This window comes from Colletotrichum chrysophilum (assembly GCF_026319265.1).
Source record: "Colletotrichum chrysophilum strain AFK26 chromosome Unknown scaffold_122, whole genome shotgun sequence".
Taxonomy (NCBI): domain Eukaryota; kingdom Fungi; phylum Ascomycota; class Sordariomycetes; order Glomerellales; family Glomerellaceae; genus Colletotrichum; species Colletotrichum chrysophilum.
Window position 1 is genome coordinate 56,260 of NW_026517409.1, and position 22,590 is coordinate 78,849.

General features: G+C 54.5%; 7 protein-coding genes across 7 annotated transcripts; 3 read left to right on the forward strand and 4 right to left on the reverse strand.

Annotated features, from left to right (window-relative positions):
• Positions 1-3,683: 3,683 nt before the first annotated feature.
• On the forward strand, positions 3,684-4,820 carry COL26b_010843 (uncharacterized protein; the record flags this gene model as incomplete). Its single annotated transcript, XM_053183528.1, has 1 exon — positions 3,684-4,820. One exon carries the CDS (start codon positions 3,684-3,686, stop codon positions 4,818-4,820), a length of 1,137 nt encoding a protein of 378 aa, XP_053032520.1.
• Positions 4,821-5,293: 473 nt separating this feature from the next.
• On the reverse strand, positions 5,294-7,569 carry COL26b_010844 (uncharacterized protein; the record flags this gene model as incomplete). Its single annotated transcript, XM_053183529.1, has 3 exons — positions 5,294-5,883; positions 5,969-7,308; positions 7,547-7,569. The coding sequence occupies 3 exons, from the start codon at positions 7,567-7,569 to the stop codon at positions 5,294-5,296; spliced, it is 1,953 nt and encodes a 650-aa protein (XP_053032521.1).
• Positions 7,570-9,471: 1,902 nt separating this feature from the next.
• Positions 9,472-11,629, forward strand: COL26b_010845 (uncharacterized protein; the record flags this gene model as incomplete). Its single annotated transcript, XM_053183530.1, has 3 exons — positions 9,472-9,498; positions 9,567-9,765; positions 9,831-11,629. The coding sequence occupies 3 exons, from the start codon at positions 9,472-9,474 to the stop codon at positions 11,627-11,629; spliced, it is 2,025 nt and encodes a 674-aa protein (XP_053032522.1).
• A 772-nt stretch (positions 11,630-12,401) lies between these two features.
• COL26b_010846 (uncharacterized protein) lies at positions 12,402-14,346 on the reverse strand (the record flags this gene model as incomplete). The annotated part of the gene is made up of 3 exons (XM_053183531.1): positions 12,402-12,921; positions 12,969-14,102; positions 14,156-14,346. 3 exons carry the CDS (start codon positions 14,344-14,346, stop codon positions 12,402-12,404), a joined length of 1,845 nt encoding a protein of 614 aa, XP_053032523.1.
• A 1,846-nt stretch (positions 14,347-16,192) lies between these two features.
• COL26b_010847 (uncharacterized protein) lies at positions 16,193-18,703 on the forward strand (the record flags this gene model as incomplete). The annotated part of the gene is made up of 1 exon (XM_053183532.1): positions 16,193-18,703. The coding sequence occupies one exon, from the start codon at positions 16,193-16,195 to the stop codon at positions 18,701-18,703; it is 2,511 nt and encodes an 836-aa protein (XP_053032524.1).
• A 229-nt stretch (positions 18,704-18,932) lies between these two features.
• On the reverse strand, positions 18,933-19,967 carry COL26b_010848 (uncharacterized protein; the record flags this gene model as incomplete). The annotated part of the gene is made up of 2 exons (XM_053183533.1): positions 18,933-19,498; positions 19,568-19,967. 2 exons carry the CDS (start codon positions 19,965-19,967, stop codon positions 18,933-18,935), a joined length of 966 nt encoding a protein of 321 aa, XP_053032525.1.
• A 1,273-nt stretch (positions 19,968-21,240) lies between these two features.
• On the reverse strand, positions 21,241-22,590 carry COL26b_010849 (uncharacterized protein; the record flags this gene model as incomplete). The annotated part of the gene is made up of 1 exon (XM_053183534.1): positions 21,241-22,590. One exon carries the CDS (start codon positions 22,588-22,590, stop codon positions 21,241-21,243), a length of 1,350 nt encoding a protein of 449 aa, XP_053032526.1.

Sequence of the window (22,590 nt, forward strand, 5' to 3'; positions counted from 1 at the left end):
TTCAGGTGCTGCAACGGCTGGAGTGGAAGCTCCCCACTGTGGCCTGGCTCTTCCTGCTTCTGGACCGCGGAGGCGGGGGGAGATGGACTGATCCAGTGTCAGCTGCCGTGCAGAACCGGAAACTTCAAGAAACTGCTGATCAGCAGGGCATTCTATGACCGAGCATGCCACCGCACTCGTCTCTACACCTCAAGGAGGTATGTTATTCCATTTGATGCCTCACAAGTGCTCTTATTCTCTGACTCGTCCCCTTTTGGTTCGCCCAACCCGACAGAGTCCAACATCGATTTCCTCCGAGCAGGCATTGGACCGCCTGTCAGCACATACTTACCACACAGTGAGGCAGGCACCTACGGGCCTGCCTACCTACCAAGTAAGGTACCTACCCTGCCACCTGTCATTGGCTCAATTAGGATAGCTCCCTACCTTACCTATCCGTACCTACCTACGGCACCTGAGGTACCTACTGGAGCATTACCTCATACTCCAGTATCGCCGCCCACCTCTGACGCAGCCTCAACCCCACCTTTCCCGCCTGTTGTTACTGCAGCTGCAATCATCTTGCCGACCATCTCTCGATTTTCCATTGGATCCTTCTATTTCGCTGTTCTCGCTGGCTTTACACCTTTGCTGCACAGAGTACAATCAAGGGCCAACCTCCTCCCATCGCCCCGAGGGTCTCCAGAGCTCCCACAAAACGCTGTCATCAATGCCATGTCCCCAGACCTGAACTCTCTTCCACCTTCATCGCCCCCATCTCTCCCCATTCGATCCAGAATGTCTTCATCCAACGGCGATTCTCCAATGCCACATTCCGTACCGGCCTCTGCTGGCGCCCCAGCCCGCGGCGAGTCTCCCACTGGCTCCCCGCGTCGCCTGTCTACCTCGTTGCAGGCTGCCGCCACCATGAACGCGGGTCTTCAACACGAACCATCCAGACGTAAGTTGGCTCGCTCCTCAGCATGGCCTTTTGTAACTCACCTGAAATGGCATCTCAGGCTCATCGAGCGGCTCGCTCTCGCGAAACCGACAATCTCCTGGCGCCGGCCGCCGACGATCGACTGTTTTGATGAATCTGCAACTGAACGATCCCTCAGTTCCCGGTCCTGGTGAAATGGTCGCGGATAGCCAGCATACCCAACATAACAGCGGTGTCAACACTGCCAGCCCTCAGCCTATGGCAAGTTCGCCTCTCATGGTAGCCGGCGGTGATCCCCATCACAACCGTGCTCCTAGCTTGGGAGAGCTCCATCAGGAGCTTGAGGCAGAGCAAGAAGCCCAAGTCGTAAGTGTCCTTCTTTCAAGCCCCCTCCCAGTTGGATCTTCTGTTTCAGGGGCTGCACCAAGAAGCTAATGATAATGCCATTACAGAACCGGCTGCTTCACATGATTCGCCAACAGCAACTCCAACTCCAGCAACTCCAAGCCGCTCAAGGACAAGGCTCTTCCGCCATCGAAGACTCTGCAATTACCTCCGAGAGATCCAATCAGGGAACTCCTATCTCTCAGCCAGCCGCTGCCATACCTCCTTCGGGAGTCGCGCCTCTGCCCTCTTCCGGCTCCTTCTCTCGTTCCCCTGGAGTACCTCACCACCCTCGGAGCTCTTTCGACATGGCGAGAGTGGATATTCAACGTCGGTCTAGAACCCCGAGTCGCGGCGCCTCCCCCAGATTGCGATCAACCTCTATGAGCGGCGACAGTGGCGATCATTTTCTTCTCGGGGGCCGCGACGAGAGCGCATTCTACCAAGCAGAAACTCAGATGCTGGTTAGAGAGAATCAGATGCTGCGTCATCGCATTCGTGACCTAGGCAAGACTGCCCATGTGCGCGGTTCGGTTGTGGGATTCATGCTAACAGGTGTTTAGAGAAACAATTGACGGACTTGGTCCCTGGCATCACAGCTCACGGTAACCCTAGCGAGCCCGCCCATTCATCTCATCTCACGAGAGCTACTTCAGCGGGCGAAGAGGATCAAACCACTGCACGAACCACCCCGTCCATCGTCGCTGTTCCTTCTGCGGTCGAGGCGATCAAAGAGACGTCTTAGCTAAGCTATGGCGTGCAACATGATGTTCACAAGGGGAGCGCGCCTTGTATAGGTTATGTATAGGTTATGTTTCCGCGCACTCAAATGGCTTTCAAATCTGGTGTTCGGTGTCACAAATAGCCCGATATTCTTTTCTCACGAATGCGACGACATGGCAACGGCGTTAAGGAAGTACGAACCAGGGTACAGGTCGTCACCCATATTTTTTAGGCAGGCAGCTTCAACTCAACGGAAACACGGCCTAGCAACCATAACTACACACTCACGTCTTCTCATGTTATCCCGATGATAATAAAGCTCTAGGCTGTCATCTCGCGCGTGATATTATGAGGTACGTCCTGTGGTGATTACGCGAGAAGGCTGAACTTGGCCGGCCACAGAACAACCATGTTAGCACGTTCAACCACTTGGTATGGCTACTTGAGACTTGAGTGTGGTTCAATGGGTGGAGTCGTTCATGTGCTAGTCAATGAGAGCCTGTGTATTGATGCGTCTCGGGGTTTCTGACATCTTGTTTTCGCGAGAGAGTAGCGGTCGGAATCCTCGGGTACTCTCTATTGGTCCATCGTAGGTGTGTTCAGCACAATGCGCAAGATGCTTGGGGCAGAAGCTGAGTAAATGCGATTGATCAGCATAAAGAGATGCACGCTCACGGAGACTGCGTCGCACTGTAGCATGTCGTAAAAACAGGGTCGCACTAGGTGTTCAGCGCTTTCAAGAGCGACAGTACTGCGTAGAGCAGCCAGATTTACCCGATGAATGTAGGATGGCCTCTTCCCATTGCAAAAGGTGGGAAGCTCCCAATGCAGGAGATCATGAAGCACCACAGAGTGTCCACGAGCTGTTATACAATAGTTGGGTTTTGTGCTCATCAACCTTGTAACGTAGATGATTCGTCGCTCTGATGGCACATCACTCGTTCGAAAGGTCATTTCTTTCAGTAGAAGGACCTCAGTCAAATACACATTGAATTCAGTGCAGTTTCCCTCGGGGAACTACAGCTTGTCCGCGGCGAGCGACTGGTTCTCAGCGTCTTCCTTCTCTCACAGTGCAGCAGATTAGGAGTCCTGTGGCCTTGAACTCTGATCAGCGCTGTATAATTTGTTCTGCCTACTCTCCCCCGGTCTTCATCAGAGTAGGCCCACAAGTGGTGTCGTCGTCGTTGATTGAAGCCAACGAGTTAATCTGGTACGCAGCTGGTTGAGACACCGGGAGCCTATTGGGTGCCCCCTGCTAACACTTGAAGCGGACCCGGCGTCCCGGAAACACCCCGGCAGGTCCCCGGTGGCGTCATCGGCACTTTTAAACATCTCTACCCACTTCGAGAGCTCAGGCGTTCCAAGCTCTGCGAAAGAACCACCTCGAGTCGCCATTCTTAAACATGTTGCTGAGGCCGTTGTGTGCGAGATCCATCCATGGCTTGGGCCGGCGGACCCGTCGAGGCTTCTCATCCACGGCTTCGGTGAGAGCCGACTTCACCCACATTGTGAGTTTGGACTGTCACCGTAACTCTCGGACCCGCGTCGGAGGCCGCTCCGTTATGCCGGCGCACGCCATAACACGTAGAATTCCGCCACGCACGACGGCCCTTGATCGCCGGGTGGAACAAACACGAGAAGACACGGGCTAACTCAGATGACAAAACAGGTCGTAGGGGGCGGCGCGGTAGGTCTCGCAACAGCCCGCGCACTCGCCCAACGCCCGGGAACATCCACAGTTGTCCTCGAGCGCCACGGCGCTGTCGGCACAGAAACGTCCTCACGCAACAGCGAAGTTATCCACGCCGGTCTCTACTACGGCGCCGGTACCCTCAAGACGGAGCTCTGTATCCGCGGCAAGGAGCTCCTCTACGCCTTCTGCCGCGAGCGTGGCGTCGCACACGCCAACACCGGCAAGTGGATCGTCGCGCAAACGCCCGCGCAGCGCGAGGCTCTGCAGCGCGTGCATGACTTTTGCAGAAACGAGATCGACGTGCCCATTCGATGGGTCGGCGAGGAAGAGGCGCGCCGCCTGGAGCCGGGTGTGCGCGGCGAAGCCGGCATTCTCGACAGCCCGACGACGGGTATTGTCGATTCGCACGGCTTGATGGTCGGCCTGATGGGTCTGTTTGAGGATGCTGGCGGCGAAGTTGCGTTGACCTCGGCCGTGACGGGTGTGACGCCGCTGGGTGAGAAGGGCAGTCAGGGGTGGGAGGTGCGTGTTCGGGACTCGACCACGGGGGAGGAAAGCTTAGTGACGGCCGAAGTGCTGGTGAACGCGGCAGGTCTCGGATCCGTCGACCTTCACAACATGATTGTGCCTCTCGAGAGAAGGCGGGCTTTGTTCTATGCCAAGGGAAATTACTTCTCGTACTCCAGCTCGAAGCCAAAGGTCGGCAGGCTAATCTATCCGGCGCCCGAGCCGGGTGCCGGTGGTTTGGGCACGCATTTGACACTGGATCTCGCTGGGAGGGTGCGCTTTGGACCCGATGTGGAATGGGTAGACTCACCCAATGAACTGGCGGTCAACGGTTCACGGTTGCCCCTGGCCATTGAAGCCATCAAGAAGTACCTGCCGGAACTCGACGAAAGTTGTCTCGAGCCAGACTACGCCGGCATTCGACCCAAGCTAGGACAGTTGGGCGCTGTTGCACAAGGCACAGGTTTCCACGACTTCGTCGTAAGAAAGGAAGAGGGATATGAAGGCTGGGTGAACCTGCTCGGCATAGAATCTCCAGGCTTAACAAGTTGCTTGGCCATCGCGGAGCGGGTGGATAAGATTCTGTACGAATAAATTCTTTTGTCATTCATTCTGTGTTTGACCCAGTCTCGACCGAGATCAGAACAGTATGCCCCTAGATGCATATTATACATACAAGATACTCAGTGACGCTGGCAGACATGCATCAAAACACTCCTCCCAAAGTTGTAGTGCTAACCAGACACCGTATGACGCGACATACTTCATAACGAAATCGTTTCTGCTGTCAGCTCTCCTTCGCAGCTTCCATTTCAACTCCTCGAACGCCTATTCCGTGAAAAGAATCGATGGCAAAGGCTGTTATTGCCGCGATCTGCAACAGTACCCGTAACCGTAACGCCTGTGGAAAAGAGCGATGATTACAGTGACCATGCTTATCGCAAAGTTAAGTTCGGGCGGTACTTCCGCCCTTGTACATCGACGTGAAACTCGTAGATACCGTTTTCTGCGCCGACGTACCTAGACTCGTCGTCAGCACACGCCTGGTTGATGTGCCAAAGGTGGCCTTACAAAATGCGGCCGTCCTCGCTCCACGAGATCCCAGCCGTGTTGTCGGGCTCTGGAGGAGCCTCATGAACACCATGCTCTAGCACGACGCGTCGCCGAGCATTGCGCTCCTCTAGCTCGCGGATCGCAACGGAGTTGAGCAGTGGCAAAATTGAAGACCGATCTCTGTCACGATCTCTGGTGGCGGTGCGCAGGTCTTGAATATTACTTTCGAAAGACAGGCTGTACACAGCTTCCAAATCGGCCCATCCGCTACCGGAAGGCGTCAAGCTACGCAAGTCGTTGGCGGTTCGCTGGGCAGCAGCAGAAGAGTCACCGGGTCGAATGCTCGCAGATCGCCTCGGAGGATGGGCATTCATCATACCCAGCATGCGCTCTCGGTCAGGGCTCGACTGTAAAATAAGCCGATGGGCATTGCGTATCCGCTCTTGGGCCCGTTCTCGCGAGTCTCGGATATTACCTAAGAGATCCCCGATGGCGCGAGATACACTGCCAGGCTGGAAGTCGCTGCGCTCCCCTGTTGTACGGGTCGCATCACCTTGCTCTACCATGTTGCGAGACACACTACTGCTTCCCGCGCGCGTCGTAGCTACTATGATGTTAGAGTCGTGGTCAATCAAGCGGGGAGTAGCGGCGCCCCGATAAGAGGGTCAGCTGTTGAAGGGTTGACAGACTTGCCGCCTGCTCCGCCATACGGGCTGCTATCCGGTCTCTCTGCTCTCTTCTCCGACGTTCGTCTTGCAGAGCTTCAAGCACCCGCGTCTCATCGGGTGTCAAGGCCAAATGATGCCTCTCCGGACCTTCGGATCCTCGTCGTCGGCGACTTTCTCCAATACCGAGCGGGGCGGCAAAGGGGGACGGCGAAGCGGTTTCCCGCTCGCCACGACCTTCCAAAAGACGCGGATCAATAGTCGCGCGGTCAAGCACGGTAACGTGCTCGTAGTCGCCCTCCGCACTGATATCCAGTACTTGACGCTGTACAAAGCCAGATCTCAAGTCAGCTACGCCTACATGACCGCGATCTTCTGTCCACGCCAAGAGATCGTAAGGACCGGGGCAGAAAGCCATGTCACGGACAGCTCCAGAGCCTGCCATTGGTCTCGATGAGGTGAAAGATGTCAGCAGAGGATCGGTAACATCTGGATCTGTCAGCCCGGCAACATCATATATAGAGATGGTGCCGTATTGAGTGCCCACTGCCAGATATGCCCCCGTGTTCGAAAAACATGCAGCGAAGCTACCCCTGCTGTCGGAGCCATCATCTCTTCGTTGACTCTTCAGCAAGATCTTGCCGCACAGTTCCCAACGATGCTCGGCCTTGTCGTCCGCCCTGAAAGGACCATTTTCGTCGATGGTCGTCTCAACACGATGGTGAATATACAAGAACGGATCGTCCAGGATGGCGACGAGAAGCCGACCGTCGGGAGATATTACGGCACGATTGACGTAGTCCGGGTAGGTCACTACATCCAGTGGCTCAACTTTGTCCTGACCCTCGAAGTCGCGCAAGCTAACCAAAACCACAGTCTTGTCGTTATTTGCCAAGACAGCAGCGGGCTCGGTGTAGGCGCCATGATGCATAGGACCAGCGATAGGCGGGAACCACATAGTTATGCAATTGACGCGGTCACGCGCCAGCTTTTGACTCTTGGCTGTGTAGCTTTTATTCAGTCGACTGCTCATGTTCAACCGTCGTGACTGCGCAACGAGAGAAAAGACGGTATCTTCGGGGCGCGGTGAATCTGAGTCGAATCCGAGGGGTAGTCGAGCGTCGGGTTCCAGGTTCAGCTGGAGGTCAAGGTCGTTGCCGTCATCGGCGGTGCTTTCGAGCTGAATCGCCGTAAACTCGCCAGTCTCTCCCCCACAGCAAATCCATCCGCTCTCGGCAACTAGGCATCGTGGCGAAAACGAAAGGAACTTGACAGTTTCGCATTCCTTGGTGGTGGTGTTGAGACGCTGGACATGGTTGCTTCCAGAGCCTCCGGGGAAATATATTATGTTTTGCTTCTCGGCGCTGATAAGAGATCGTAGTTGCCAATGTCTGAAGATGAGAAGATCTGTCAGTATTGCCCGCATGTGACAGGGCGCATTGGAAAAGGTCGAGTATGACTGGGAGGACGCACTGGGATCGGACTGGAATGCGATAGTGCTTTCGCGGCTTCTTAGAGATCAGGTTGCTGGTCGGATAATATCTGCATTGGTGAGGAGTGAGTATGACGATGTACATTGAAGAAGGGTGGATGATGTCGTACGAGACGCCATCTTTCACAGCCATGATGGCCTATGGCTATGGGTCGGCCGGAGGAAGGGTCAGTAGGCGTGCATGTAGATGCGGAGGCACGCGGTATGGGACGGCGAGGGTGGTGTGTCGAAGAGGAGTTCGATTCTACGGGAGCACAAGGAGAAGGCGAAGATGTGGAGGGCAGTAGGCAAAGCTACCTAGCTAAGCGGACATTGAATGGTTGCAGGGTCGGATGTTTGGAGATTATGTGTGAGATGCAGATTGCGCGAGCGAGAGGCAACTTTCCGCATGACGTCCAGGTCCGTGTATGGCAGGAGGGGCCTGGCCTCGGTGACCTGTCTGATTTGATTACAGCTGGTTGGCTGGCGGTGTTGCGCTCTCGCTTTCGACAAGAGTTGCCGTGTGCACTCAGTGTCCCGGGCGTGGTGCCTTGCTGAAGGGTGGGTACGCCGGCCCCACGGGCGGGGAGTACACTACCTATCACTGGCTTCAGGTCCTGAACCACCTTACCTAAGGCAGGTAGGTGCCGACGGAACTGAGTGTGATTGGGAGCTTGGGCTGCCACCCGCTGCAACCAAACATATTGCCTGCTCAGGCATGGATCAAAAGCGATGTACACTACATAGTACACGCTGGAGGTAGGCAGTCGGAGCTCCGTCTGCTACGCCTGGGAGGGACTGGGGAGGCTTAGTCAAGGGCCTCATCCTGACGTGCGAAGTTGGAACTCCCATCTAATCAACTCCATCATCGATCTGAGTTCCGCAACAGACAGGCACAGTAACAGCGTGCGCTATACTTCTTTTAAAAACCGGGTAACAAAACCAAAGCTATACTTCTTCGCACCTCTGCAATCGACATTTCTGATGGCACCATGTTGCCGGTAGATACATAATACTGACTTGAAGTAAAAGCTATTGTACTGCACAAGCGCAGCATGCGCCTCCACAGCTTCTCAGTTCTCCGTCCAATGTTATGATTCCAAACTCTGTCGCCGATGGATCGTGGCCGAAGGCCCTTGTCAATGGTCATCGATACCTGGCTCCATCATCAAATCCGGATGAATACCCTTCGCAGTCAAGGTCTCAGCAACCACCTGGCTGCCAGTACGTATGTAAATTCAAAGGGAACTCGCGGACAATAAGCATGACGAGATAGACCCAATAATGAGCCAGAGGTGCTGGAAACGAATTGTCTGCGGCGCTCACGTGAAGATTGGAAGCACTACAAGAACCCAATTGCATCGTCGCATATCTGTTCCACGTCAACAGGAGCGCCACCCGTTGGCCTCACGAGCATTGAAAATTTCTAGTTCAGCTGGTCTGGCTCCGTACCCGGCGTTTAGTGGGAAAGCCCATGGCCTGCAATTGCCGGCTCTTCCCGTCTCTGGGAGGCTCCAGCATGTTCCTGCCATTCGTTCGTCACGTGCAGTACCTCTATCGACCTAGGTACTCAGCCCCTCATTGCTCAGTGTACGTAACAGGTGAGGCGACACCACTGCCACGGTTTTTATTATACACATTTTTTTTTTTCCTCTTCTTCTATTATAACTAGAAGTAGAATGTGAGTATCGACCTTGCACTAGGTACTGCGGCACCTACCCAAGATGCCCTAGTACATTACCTTAATGTTCGAGTGTAAGGTAAGGTACCTTAAGGTACGGAGCGGGGAACTTTACGGCCGGATTAACCCAAGCCGATCTGCCGGCCGTGCGGGATTCGGTCGGCTTCTACGACCGGGGGGGCAGGCATCATTTTCGGGACAAAAAATTTCGACCCTCCCGCCATCATCATTTCTCGCACCTCACTAATCCTCCCCATCCCTCCACCAACCCACCCGTCATTTGTACTCTATAACTACCGCTCGTCCATTTCTTTTGGCGCGCAGTTCATCTTGTCTCTCTTCACCTCCCTTTATACCCACACACAGCTAGGCAAGATGATGTCTTCACGCTTCTCCAGAGCTGTAAGTCCTCTCTCCCCGCGCATTGCTGCAGCGCCCAAATCAAAGTTTGCATTTCTAACCCACGACAGCTTCCCAGAGCGACCAGCTCAGTAGCCCGCTCGGCAGGCTTTGCCCGCCAGCCCTTTGCCTCCAAGTTTGCTCGCTATGAGTCTACCGCTTCTGAGGGCAAGGTCCAGGGCTCCGTCATCGGTATCGATCTCGGTACCACCAACTCTGCCGTCGCCATTATGGAGGGCAAGGTCCCCAAGATCATCGAGAACTCTGAGGGTAAGCCATTGTCCCAACTGAGCCAGCTGGAATATCACGGCAAAGGGCTGACTTGATAATCGCAGGTGCCCGCACAACGCCATCCGTCGTTGCCTTCGCCCAGGACGGCGAGCGTCTCGTCGGTGTCGCCGCCAAGCGCCAGGCCGTCGTCAACCCCGAAAACACCCTCTTCGCCACCAAGCGTCTTATCGGTCGCAAGTTCACCGATGCTGAGGTCCAGAGAGATATCAAGGAGGTCCCTTACAAGATCGTCCAGCACACCAACGGTGACGCCTGGGTTCAGGCCCGCGACCAGAAGTACTCTCCATCTCAGATTGGTGGCTTCGTTCTCAACAAGATGAAGGAGACCGCTGAGGCCTACCTGTCGAAGCCCGTCAAGAACGCCGTTGTCACCGTCCCTGCCTATTTCAACGACTCTCAGCGTCAGGCTACCAAGGATGCCGGTCAGATTGCTGGTCTGAACGTTCTCCGCGTCGTCAACGAGCCCACTGCTGCCGCTCTGGCCTACGGTTTGGAGAAGGAGGATGATCGCGTCGTCGCTGTCTACGACCTTGGCGGTGGTACCTTCGATATCTCGGTTCTTGAGATCCAGAACGGTGTCTTCGAGGTCAAGTCCACCAACGGTGACACCCACTTGGGCGGTGAGGACTTTGACATCCACCTTGTCCGCCACCTTGTTCAGCAGTTCAAGAAGGACTCCAACATTGACCTGTCCGGCGACCGCATGGCCATCCAGAGAATCCGTGAGGCTGCTGAGAAGGCCAAGATCGAGCTGTCTTCGTCTCTCTCCACCGATATCAACCTGCCCTTCATTACTGCCGATGCCTCCGGCCCTAAGCATATCAACCAGAAGCTCACCCGTGCCCAGCTCGAGAAGATGGTTGACCCCCTCATTACCCGTACCATTGACCCCGTTCGCAAGGCTTTGAAGGACGCCAACCTCCAGGCCAAGGACATCCAGGAGGTTATCCTCGTCGGTGGTATGACCCGTATGCCCAAGGTCTCCGAGTCCGTCAAGAGCATTTTCGGTCGCGACCCCGCCAAGTCTGTCAACCCTGACGAGGCTGTCGCCATTGGTGCTGCTATCCAGGGTGCCGTTCTGTCTGGTGAGGTCAAGGACCTTCTTTTGCTCGACGTCACTCCTCTCTCCCTCGGTATCGAGACCCTTGGTGGTGTCTTCACTCGCCTCATCAACCGTAACACCACCATCCCCACCAAGAAGTCCCAGACTTTCTCCACTGCTGCCGACTTCCAGACTGCTGTCGAGATCAAGGTCTACCAGGGTGAGCGTGAGCTTGTCCGTGACAACAAGCTTCTTGGCAACTTCCAGCTCGTGGGCATCCCTCCTGCCCACCGTGGTGTTCCCCAAATCGAGGTTACCTTTGACATTGACGCCGACTCCATCGTCCACGTCCACGCCAAGGACAAGTCCACCAACAAGGACCAGTCCATCACCATCGCTTCTGGCTCTGGCCTGTCCGACTCTGAGATTCAGCAGATGGTTGAGGACTCTGAGAAGTACGCCGAGGCCGATAAGGAGCGCAAGGGTTCCATCGAGGCTGCCAACCGCGCTGACAGCGTCCTGAACGACACGGAGCGTGCTCTCAACGAGTACGCTGACAAGTTGGACAAGGCAGAGGCCGACGGCATCCGTGAGAAGATTGCCTCTCTCCGCGAGTTCGTCTCCAAGAGCTTGGCTGGTGAGGGCACTGCCACCGCCACCGAGATTAAGGAGAAGACCGACGAGCTCCAGGTTGCCAGCTTGAACCTCTTCGACAAGATGCACAAGGCTCGTGCCGAGTCTGGCGAGCAACCCGCCCAGGACGCCAACGCCTCCGAGAACAAGGACGAGAAGAAGCCTTAAATGACTTCTCCGTTTCCCTCGGCTCTTCTTACCACTTCTTCGGGTCTTGAAAACAACCTGATGCGATGTTTGATTACGGCGGCATAGAATTTCTTCCCACTTGTTTGTATTCCATTGTACTCATAGTTCCGGTCGAATCAGACCATTCACTCTTCCTTGTTGTCCCTTTTACAATGATTGTTAATACCTGCGGTCGGCGGAACCGGCGTTGGAGCATCAAAAGATTCACACGAGATACCTTATGGTATTCATGATATGATCGACGGCATGGATGGATCATGGGGATAAGACGGGGTTGCACATGTACAAAACCAAAACGAATCCGGAGTCGTTAGATGTGAGATCATCTACATCCCCTCTCAAAACAAAAAATTCACAAACAAGTTCTCTTGCCACCGTTCAGCTCTGTGACATGAGCAAGCGTCCGAATTGCTGTGTGCGTATATGTTGAATGAGCAGCAATAGAGTGGGAGGGGGCCCTTCTTGAGTCCGGGTGACATTTCTTGCGCGAGGCATCATTGATACATTGTCCCACACCCACTCCAACTTGGCCATCTGCGGCAAGAGAAGTCCTATTGAACCCATGTTCCCATGGCCAGCGCTGGGTGTCCATTTTTCTTGAATTCAAGTCTCCAAGTGTCACATATCTGTCCAGTTTGAATTCTGGTTATTCTTTTCGAACAAGCAAAGTACCACAACACACATCTGCGATGCAATGCTTCTGAACATCACGTAGAAACGGAGCCAAGGACCGGATTTGGTATTCCCTTCTTTATCTACCGAAACCAAACCACCCCCTCTTCTGTGGCTGTTGAGACTTGCCCTCGCTCGCAACGTCAGGTTGCTTGCTGGACGGCGGTACCGCTTGCTGGGGCTCCTTGCCCGGGTAGTCAATGTAGTTCCAAGCAACGTCAAGGAAAATGGGCTTGACGGGAATCGTCGCCAGTTTGGGCGGAATATTGACGATATTGGCCAGGTCAACTCCGTTAGAGGGATACTCGCGAAGTCGCTCAATCAGGGGGATGGACCTCGTGTCGTCCTCCTTGGAATCGGAATCCTTGAGCAGGTTGGACAGATGCACAAGAGCGCGGTGGCGTTGCAGCTCGCCTTCCAAGAAGGTCAATAGGCCATGTGCGTCTTTCCCCGTAATTTCAATGTGACGGGGAGAGTCGGTAGATGTTTCGCCGAGCGCCGACGCCGCCTTTTGAGCTTCCTCGAATGCGTGCTTGATAAGAGCCAAGGCATTCACTGTGTTACCAATGAGAGCATGAGAGCGAGCGATGGAAAGAGACCTAGAACGATTAGCGTTGAACGAAAGATTGGAGAGCGAGCAGCTCACTTCAAGGCGCGGAAGTATCCAGCAAAAGCCTCGAGCTGTCCTGCGAGGCCTTCGTCGTTGGCTACTCCAGGCAGTTCCTTGGCGGCATCCAAGCTTTGCAGGGTTCCTTCGTAAAGGGCCACCAGTTCTTTCAACTTCGCGGCTTTGCGACTCGGCGTCTCTTCCTTGCGCTTCTTGACCGCTGGGTCCTTCTTAGACTTCTTCTGGGAGACACTGTAGTTCTCGACTAGGCCATCATCGCTTCCTGTCAGAACACGGTTTCGGCCAATCCGCCAACTGATCATCTCGTAGTTGACGGCAGTTCTAGTGATCTGCAAGCTCTGCATGCGGGGATCGCTCTGAGATACACCTTCTCCTCGCAAGTCGTCGATGGCTTCTTTTGTCGCATCGGCAGCATCTTGAGTGGCTTCGAGGATACCATCGTAGGCTGCGGCGACCTCCCTGGGTTCGGCGTCTGCGAGAGAAGGCCATCGCTGCGTCAATTGGGCCTTAGCCTCCTCTACCCTGCCCCAAGCGAGGGAGATTGCAGCGTCTTCGATCCTAACCTCCCGCGAGCGCCAGGTGAGCGTTCTGGGGGCATTCTCGGCATCGGTGTTATCCTTGCTGGCCTCACTGTCTACCTGCTTGAGCACATTGGGATCGAGATTATTGATTTGTTGGACGAGAGCCGAGTCGGATTGGGGGAATGCTCGCCTCGCAATGGCAGGTATCGGTATCGTTCGCGGAGTCTTCAGCTGATAAGCGGCATAGCGGATCGACGGGTCGATGGTGTCGGAAAGTAGGTCTTTGAAGACGTCTCCCTTGGTGGAGGTAGCCATGGCGCTGTATATGGCACGAGCGACGGCATAGCTTTTGAGGGAGGGCTCCCAGTGCTGATTCTCAAACATTGCAGCACCCCGGATCTGTGCAGCATAAGCTCGAGACTCGAGCTTGTCGTTCTCTGTAGCGCCAGCTCCGGACTGGGCCAGCAATTCGACGAGGTTCTCTGCGGCCTTTGCGGCCTTGTCGAGTCGGGATACTATGTGAGAGCGCGTCTTTCCAGTGACACCCTTCGCATCAGAAGTATGGGAGGATTTCATGGCCATAGCATTGGCCCAGGCGCGCTCACTCGTGAGCAGGAGAAGACGTGTGTACCTAGAAGCCGTCAGTGGGCCGGACGAGCAAGTGAGCGGAGGCGGGCGGCGCACTCATGGTTCTCGGAAATCTGGTCAGCGGTGATATCTGCCTTCTTATGGAATTTGCTGCGGTTCTTGGTTGTAATGCCCAGTTTCTTGCGACTGTTCAGTAGCTTTTTGCCTAGCTGAGTCTGGTAGGTTGTATAGTCTCCGTAGAGGAGAGCTGAGTCCCTTCCGGAGACGACAAATCTGGTGATATCCATGGTTTCGAAACTGCCGGCGATCGAAGTGTTCGTCCGTGATAGTCGCCGTCGTTGGGTCTGCGGAAGTCGTGCACCGCAGGGCTGACTAGGTAGGCCAGATGCTGTCGTGAAAAGGCCGAAATCGTAACTGGTCTGCGCTGCGCGGGGGCGGAAGATGGTGGGGCGCACACTCAGTTTCCAGTGTCCTTTCCACCCAAAAAAGTCGCACCCTTATGAAAACCTAGGTACTGGATGGATAATTAGGTACAGAGTACACTCGCTACACACTCGCTACCTATCCACCCTAGGAGGGCGTTTGGTGAGGTAAGCATGCCCGGATACCTATGGTCGCGTGGAATTTCCAGGTTTTCTCAGGGTCCATTCCAGCAAGCCGGGCCGGAAATGTTCCCCTCCAACGGTTCCATTTCGACATGCCCGGGCGCTCTGAAGGCGCTGGATTGGTCGAAGCTCCTGGGAAAAAAAAAAGTCCATGACACTGGACGATCAATGGGCTGATGATAAACAACACCTGTTAGCCGCAGACTCGCCCTGTTACTCAGTGTCACAAGGGAAAAGTACTGCCACAAGGCAAATCGAGACACTCTCTGTTTTCAGGCCTCTAAGTCAGATTTTCTTTGACCTCAAAGCCTGTCTTGTGGCACCCTTCCGGAGGTGTCCGAGCCGCCTCAGGCAATTGTTTTCTCGTCGTCGACGTCGTCGATTCCAACCGGGAGCCCATAAAGATACTCCACCCCCAAAACTTTTTCCCGCCGAACGCGACGAGCCCGAGGCCTACGACGACAACTCCACGACCAGCATGTTCTCAAGTTCCAGTCTTTTCTACGCTCGGAAGTCATAGTCGACAGCTATCGCTGCGTTGACACCCTCATTCCCAATGCTGGAGAGAACGGCGGCGACTCTGGAATCGTGCACGACTCTTCATGCGCTTCCTTCCGCCACTCACTCTTTGAGAAGTCGCCGAAAGTTGCACACCGGCTTTTGGCAGCATGGAGCTGCCCCCATAGACATCCACAGCCCTGTGCTGTCTGTGCACTGCAATGAGCCAGACTCATCCGCCTCAGAGCCGTCGTCCTCCTCGCCCTCTTCGACACCTGCGCCGTACGATGGCCTAGTTGCTTCCACCTTCCTGCTCGACTTCCTATACCCCAGTGGAGCCGCTGCCCTGTTGCGCAGACTTGCTCACGGTATTAATGACCGCCAGCCGTCGTCGATACAGAGGCTACCTCGTAGGTCTCGGCTATTCACCTCGTCCGCTGTTGCCGCCACCGCCAAAACTCCAGAATCGTCACAATCGGACGCTTCCGATGCTTCTTCGCGATACAGCAAACCGGAGACACCAGTCGATACCAACACGAGAAGTACATTGCGCGCTCGCCTCAACAAAAGCGAACACGATAATTCTCAGGGAGACGTAGAACGGCGAAGAGATGTTGAGGAAGACGTTGCGGACGACAGCAATGCACACGGCTTTCCGGTTATTCGCGAGGTCGATGTCATAAATACAACCAAAACCCATAGCGGCCCCTCTTACGCCGGCTATGGATCGCGACCCGATCTGATGAGGGACTTGATGGCAGTCGAGCAGACGGAATACTTTGGCTCAATATGGCAACTTTATTCCCAGCTTGAACCGCAGTTACAGCCAACATTCTGTCCGGAAGTTATAGTCTACCTATACCGATCCGACAACCTTTTAGACGCTCGCAGAATCATTCTCCTCTTCTCTCAGCTCGAGCGCAGCCAATGGACGCCAGCGGTTCTTTCATCCGTCGTGAACGCCAATTTACGTCTCGGCAACGAGCGTGAAGCTCTTGAGCTTTACCACACAGGCCTCGATGAACAAACGATGGTTGGCGGACTTGATGATCTCCTTCAATACGGCTTCAGGAAGGCGAAATGGGATTTTGTGAGACATGTTTGGACATCATACCATGTTGTTTTCAAAGCCCACGGGATCAAGTGCGGAAAATTGGAACGTCTGGCAGCCGTTCCGAACCTTGGTGACCTCGCAATTCAATTTTCCAAGGAAATCGACACCTGGTTCACCGAGAGCCCAGAGAACACCGAAAAGGTCGACACAATCAACATTCTCAAGAAGAAGGTGGCGCGGCGAGCTCTTCAGCAGCCTTGCAAACCGAATGAGGCTCTTCCATTGCTGAGGATCGTCGATCAAGTAAAATGGTACACCATCTACCTGTCTGAGGCCGTCCAAAGAGGCCAAACAGAGTGCCTACCAGAAATATACCGCATCTACCGGGCATTCCCTGGCACGAAACCCTACTGGGCCATCCTGCACGGTATGTTCGAGATCTTCTATCCTAATGACATAGAGGGTCTTGAACAGGTATACGAAGACTATCACACTTCTTACCAGGGGTTGGATCGATGGGGTTTCCGCAAGTTTCTCAAGTTCTATGCTGCGCGTGGCGATATCAAGTCTGCCGAGCGTTTGTGGGGCCAATACGTCCAGTCTTACCAACATCGCCAGGTCCTTCAAGAGCCGGAAACCTTCAACCATTTGCTGAATGCTTATGCAAACAATGGAGATCCCGAAGGTGCCCGCAGAGTGTTCGATGAAATGAGGGACCGCTATGGAGTCACTCCCAGTATCTACAGCTGGAACATCCTGCTCAAGAGCTACGTGCGCTCGAAATCGTACGATGGCGCCTTGGGTCTTTTTGACGAGCTCTGTGTAGCAACCGCTCCCGACCAAACTTCCTTTGCGACATTTATGTCTCTTACGGGCAGAAGCGGTGACCTAGACATGACCTCAGGGCTCCTTGAGAAGGCGGTGAAGAAGGAAGTTGTGATCAACGTACCCATCTTGGAAGCCATGGTACACGCTTACTGCCAGAACAAGAAGTTCTCGCATGCCCTGGCAACCTGCGTGAATGCCAAGAAGCAGCTGGTTCCGGGAAACCAAACGCGACTATGGAACGCATTGCTGTTTTACCACTCAGAACGTCGGGCTTTCAACGAGTTGTGCCGCGTTCTGAAAATCATGGCCGAGATGGGGATAGAGTGGACGTCAACCACCCACAATGTACTGCTCCAAGCACTGGTCCGTTGCAAACAAACTCACCACGCCTACGATTTGCTTCGAAAAGCGCTGCGAGATAAGAGCTTTGAGCTCACACCAGAACACTTCTCTACCGTCATGGACGGTGGCTTGCGTACGCGGGAGTACGGGCTGGTCACTGCCACGGAAAGGATGAGACTGCGTAATGCTACAGCGCGATCTGTGGATGCTCTGATCCGACTGGTGGAGGCCATGATTAGGCGGCAGATATACAGCACACTGCCGACAGAAGAAGACGCCGGCAAAGCCTTGTTGGCTTCGTCGTTGCAACAAATGATTGAAACCATCGATGGAAGCAATGTCCCGGACAGTGTTCTCAGTGCGTCACTTCGAAGCGCGGACTCACTCCACCGTCTGCGACGCGTGTTACCTAGAGCCATTACGCTCTTTTCACGGTATCGGGACTTCCGTTTGGTCAAGGAGCTTTTTCGTTTGCAGACAGACTTTGGGTTAGTGCCCGCCCCACAGAGCTCTGACGACCTTCCTTTGAACATGCTTTGTGCGTTGTTGAAGGAGAATGTCGAGGATCAGAGCTGGGACAAGGCCAAGGAAACATGGAAGCTCATCTGGCAGCATGCTCTCCGGCTTGGATGGCCACAGACTCGAAAAGGCTCTATGAACGGCAAGGTGATGCAGCGACACGCAGTTATGCTCTCTGCCCCAGTCAATACGATTGCAAAGATGTACATGGACCAAAAAGACCCTGATGGATTCAAGAAACTTGTCGACAGCGTGTTGAGTGCTGGCTTCACCTTCGGCAGGCAAACTATGAACGCGATCTGCCAGACTCTGGCCAGACTGGGCTACTGGGCAGAGGCCTGCGAGTACTGCGAGAAGTATCTAATGCCGGGCTTCAGCGGATGGCAAATGAAACGTCTCAGGAACCGCCACAAGAAGAATTTGCCGCTTGAGCAACGAAGAATAGGCAGTGCGCCGCAGTGGCTACGTCCCACTTCATACACCATCGTTGTCCTCGCGGAGGAATACATGGAGATCAAAACCATGATGCCATGGTCCTCCGCCGCCGCAGAAATGATCCACATCGCCAGGGACAAGTTTCCTCGCGTCGTGGCAGCCATCGACACAATCACATACACAGGCATCGGCATTGAGGTGGATGTCTTTGGTGACAAGAAGCTGTCTACAGGCCGGGAAAGGTTGGAGCGAGAGGACACCACCAAGGAGTATGCTCAGGAGGAAAGCCGACGGCCAAACTCACCTGGAGCCAGTAATTCAAAAGAGGATGGCTTCACCCAGCGGTTCGAAGATCGTATATAGACATGCAGATTCCGTGCGTAACCGACGTAAATGGTGCGAGGGTGAAAAGAGTTATATATCAAGCGTCTATAGATTATGATTGAACTCTTTTTGACAAGAGATGTAACAATGCAACTTTTCTTTATTGAAATCCCCAAATCTACTTAATACACACTATCTTCCAAATCCTTACAAGAAATGAAATAAAAAGGGTCTCACGAGCCGGTCGTTCGTGTGTGTTTTGCATAGGTCATTGCTTTGGCGTACGCATGATGTCTTGCACCTTTCCCACCATAGTGTTGCCCATTCCTTCATTCCGGGCATCTCCACTGGCTATACCGAGCCGGCTTCTCTGCATAACAAACAACGCAGCCGTGGGCGCGTCCAGGCTGTAGTTCAGATGGGGGTCGAATATAAATTGCCCACCCTGGCAGATGTTGTCGCCTGTGTGGCAGACCACGAGTAGCCGGGTCGAATCAACGCCCTGTATCGCTTTTCCACCGAGCGGATCGCCAAAGAGGACGACGCTCGATATTTTGGCCTGCGCATCTGCCGGCATTGCCGCGATGGCTAGACGTGCCACCTGCGACCCCTGAGAGTAGCCCGACATCGTGAGCTTGGTGTTTGGACACATGGAAAATGTTTGCTGGGCCACCCGGGTCATGAAGGCCGCGCCGTTGGGGGAACCTCCGGCGAAGAACCCGGCGGCAATGGCCGGGTAGTTATTCACGCCTTGCACAGCAACCGTGCCGGTGCCGTTCATGTAGGTTCTGAGGGCGTCGAAGAAAGGGGGGCCGGTGAGGAAGCCCACGTTGCCTGGCATGTTGTGTAAGTGCTCTTGTTTCCATGTTTCAGTACCCCTGGCAGGCACGACTCGTGGCTTACCGGGCTCATTGGTTCCCCTAGCAAACACAATGGCGACATCGGGGCATGTGACGGCCTTTGCCGTGCTGTTGTTCATCAGAGGCATTCCAGTCGTGGTGTTCAGCCCCAGAATGGTGGTCAAGTCATCTCGCAGAAGACCGTTCTCGTCCACGGTCTCTTTCAGGGCCCTGACGACTTGAATGGTCGTGTTGATGGCCTGATTAACGATCCCCGGCACTGCGTCGAGTATGTCAAGGGCGCCAGAGAGAAGACCGGATAAATCTCGCTTCTCCTCTACGCTGGAGCCGGCGGCGTTGACATCATTGTCGCCGGGCTTCACGAAGATGTCTGCTTGGGGTATCGACAAAGCCGTCGTCTGCCGGCATAGCAGCGCCGCCGACAAGAAAACTCTTGGTCTCATCGGGGCCTGTTGGAAGAGGAAAAAAGGCGTTGGCTTGGTAAATCCGGTGAGAGAGTTGTGCACTCGCCCGGCTGAGGCGTGTAGACAGTTCGTGAGCAAGCGGACGATCTCTAAAGGTTTGGGCCAGATCTGCAGAGCCGCAGGCAGACCTAGATTCGATCATCCAGATACGTGGGATATCAATTACGAAAAAGGATTGTAAGATGGGGGTTCGCCGGTGTATTTCAAAGCTGTGACGTTTGCTCATGGAAAGAGTGAGTTGCGTCACGTAGCAACGCATCACATACAGTCATGGGCCGAACAGCAACGTAATGAGTCCGCGGCAGCACGGCATTACGTGCGTTGTTCGGCCCAAACAGCTCAACACCAATGGGCCGGGCTAGGCTGCCAATGGCCCTCAGCTGCTGAGGTCAGAGAATCATCGTTCTTGGGGGGAGCGACTCGTAGTACGAGTACGCTCAGCCCCAGTGGCCCGAAGGCGAAGGTGTTTCATCCGCTGCGTCCTACGGCGCGAACATGCCGTATGAAACCATCTGATGTTGATAGCAAATAGACAGAAAGCCCTCACAGCACAAAGGCAAAATGCTGCGCGAGGACCTGCGAGTACGCCAGGTTGGCATTTGGCAGTTGTCGGAGGTATTTGAGAAAACGGTGTTGAGGTTGAGGGCAGCGCATGGCATTGACCCCTCTCTGCTACTCGATCCGTTGCTAAGAATCGTAAAGAGCCCTCAGTAATCGAGAATCCATCATGGCACTTGGAAAATCCTAGGTGGATCTTCAAGAGTTAGGATTTACGCGTGTCGACGACTGTGACGATGAGCTGTAGTTGCATTTAGCTCACCTTTTCGACTGCGTTCAACGGAGTCCGTGTAATCTAGGATGCACCTTAAAGAGCCAAGACCGCGGCCTCTAATTAAGGCGCTGATCCTCGCATTCGGAACCGGACACATAAAAGCCCCGTAGGGGAGAGTAAAAGTCCGACACAGCTGTGCGACTAGATAGGTTCTCGGTACAGCCAGCACCTCAGATGACGTTCAGCGCTGAACCACGATTGCCGCCTACCTCGACCGTGACCGGGATTCTTCAAAAATTGCTTTCTCAACAGTAATCGTATTCTCTATCGACAGCGCGGCTACGAGCACACGCGGTGAGTACACTGACGCCCTTCTATGAACCTTTCCTTTCCCATGGAACTCCTTGATCCGACCCAATACATCGTATAAGCAGGGGAAATAAATAAGTAGATATAATATGTACAATGCAGGTGTGTAACTTACTCTTGGTTCTCCTGGTTTCCCAAAGACACTCCGCCCTGGTTCTGTACTCCGAGAGACCGAAGTCTTTGAGAGAGGAGACCTTCCGTGCCACCCGGGCTTCCGCGCCCCGACGCATTAAACACATTGCCACCGTACCCGACGTCACCTGGATTCAACTTCTGGTATTGGGCGACCTGAGCATCCCAGCTGTCTTTCGTCGTCGGTCTACTGGCTTGTGATGACTGCGGCGATCGAAGGTCTGCAGTCTTGGTGGAGGCATTAGTGCCATCGCTGATGTCACTTCCTAGGCGAGCCCGACCCGAGAGAGCGAACGGAATGGGCTCTAAGGGCTGACTGCTGCCGGCAAAATTAAATGGTGACGGGGAAGACTGCTGGCCGGGCATCGTCTGCGGAGAGTGAGAGAGCCCGTCGGTTGTATCAAGGGTGTACATGGAAGGGCCGAACGGTATGCCAGAACTCCGCCGTCTGAAAGCCTTATCAGCTGCAAGTGTTGCAGCAGGACCGCTGCTAGTGACCATCGGCGGGTGCATCACACGGATTGGCTTGTAGGGGGTGTACCGAGGCTCTGGGCAAGTTGTCTCATTGCGTAGCTTTTCCTTGCCGTCAGGGACTCTGTTTGCGAAAACGATTCGAATGCTCTTGTAGAGATAGTAGCGGCCTCTGGCAGGACAGCAGATGTGCAGATGCACAAGATACCTCAAGATGGGCTTGTCAGGTCCAACGGGGTCCTCCAACCCAGGCGCGTTCTCGATGATCGGACCGGCCGAGTAGCTGCGCTGTCGGATGAACGTCTTGGTTCCTGATTCCATCCCTACCAAATCATAAGGCACCAAGAACAGCTTGACAGCCGTTTTGTTGGGATTCTTGATTACGATTTGGATCTGACCCTTTCCAGGAATCCGATAGCTACCGCCTGGAGGAGCTCTTGGAGAACCAGATCTCCGTCGCGAGCGTTGCGCTTTGTGTGCATCGGGGTCTGACCCATCTGCCACTGAAGAGCTGTTCCCCATGGCCACGTCGTCTTCGGCGATTCTTCGTTCGGCAACCCTGCTCTGCATCTTCCTCTTGGCCCTGTGGCCCTCCCCTGAATTAGATAGGCCATTCTCCAGATCAATCTGACCGACGTATGGACTGGGTCCGTCTTCGGCGTTGACGCGCCCTTGCGCAGCGCCTCCATAGCTGTAGAACACCGCCGGGAACGGCAGTGTTACATGCGCCGGACATCTCAAGCTTGATTTGCACTTGCCCAGGCCCAGCACTCCGATCTGAGCGAGAAAATCAAGTGGTTTTGACGGTGTGGTTGACATGCGACCCCGCAGGATACTCTCCTCATAAGAGCCGACCAT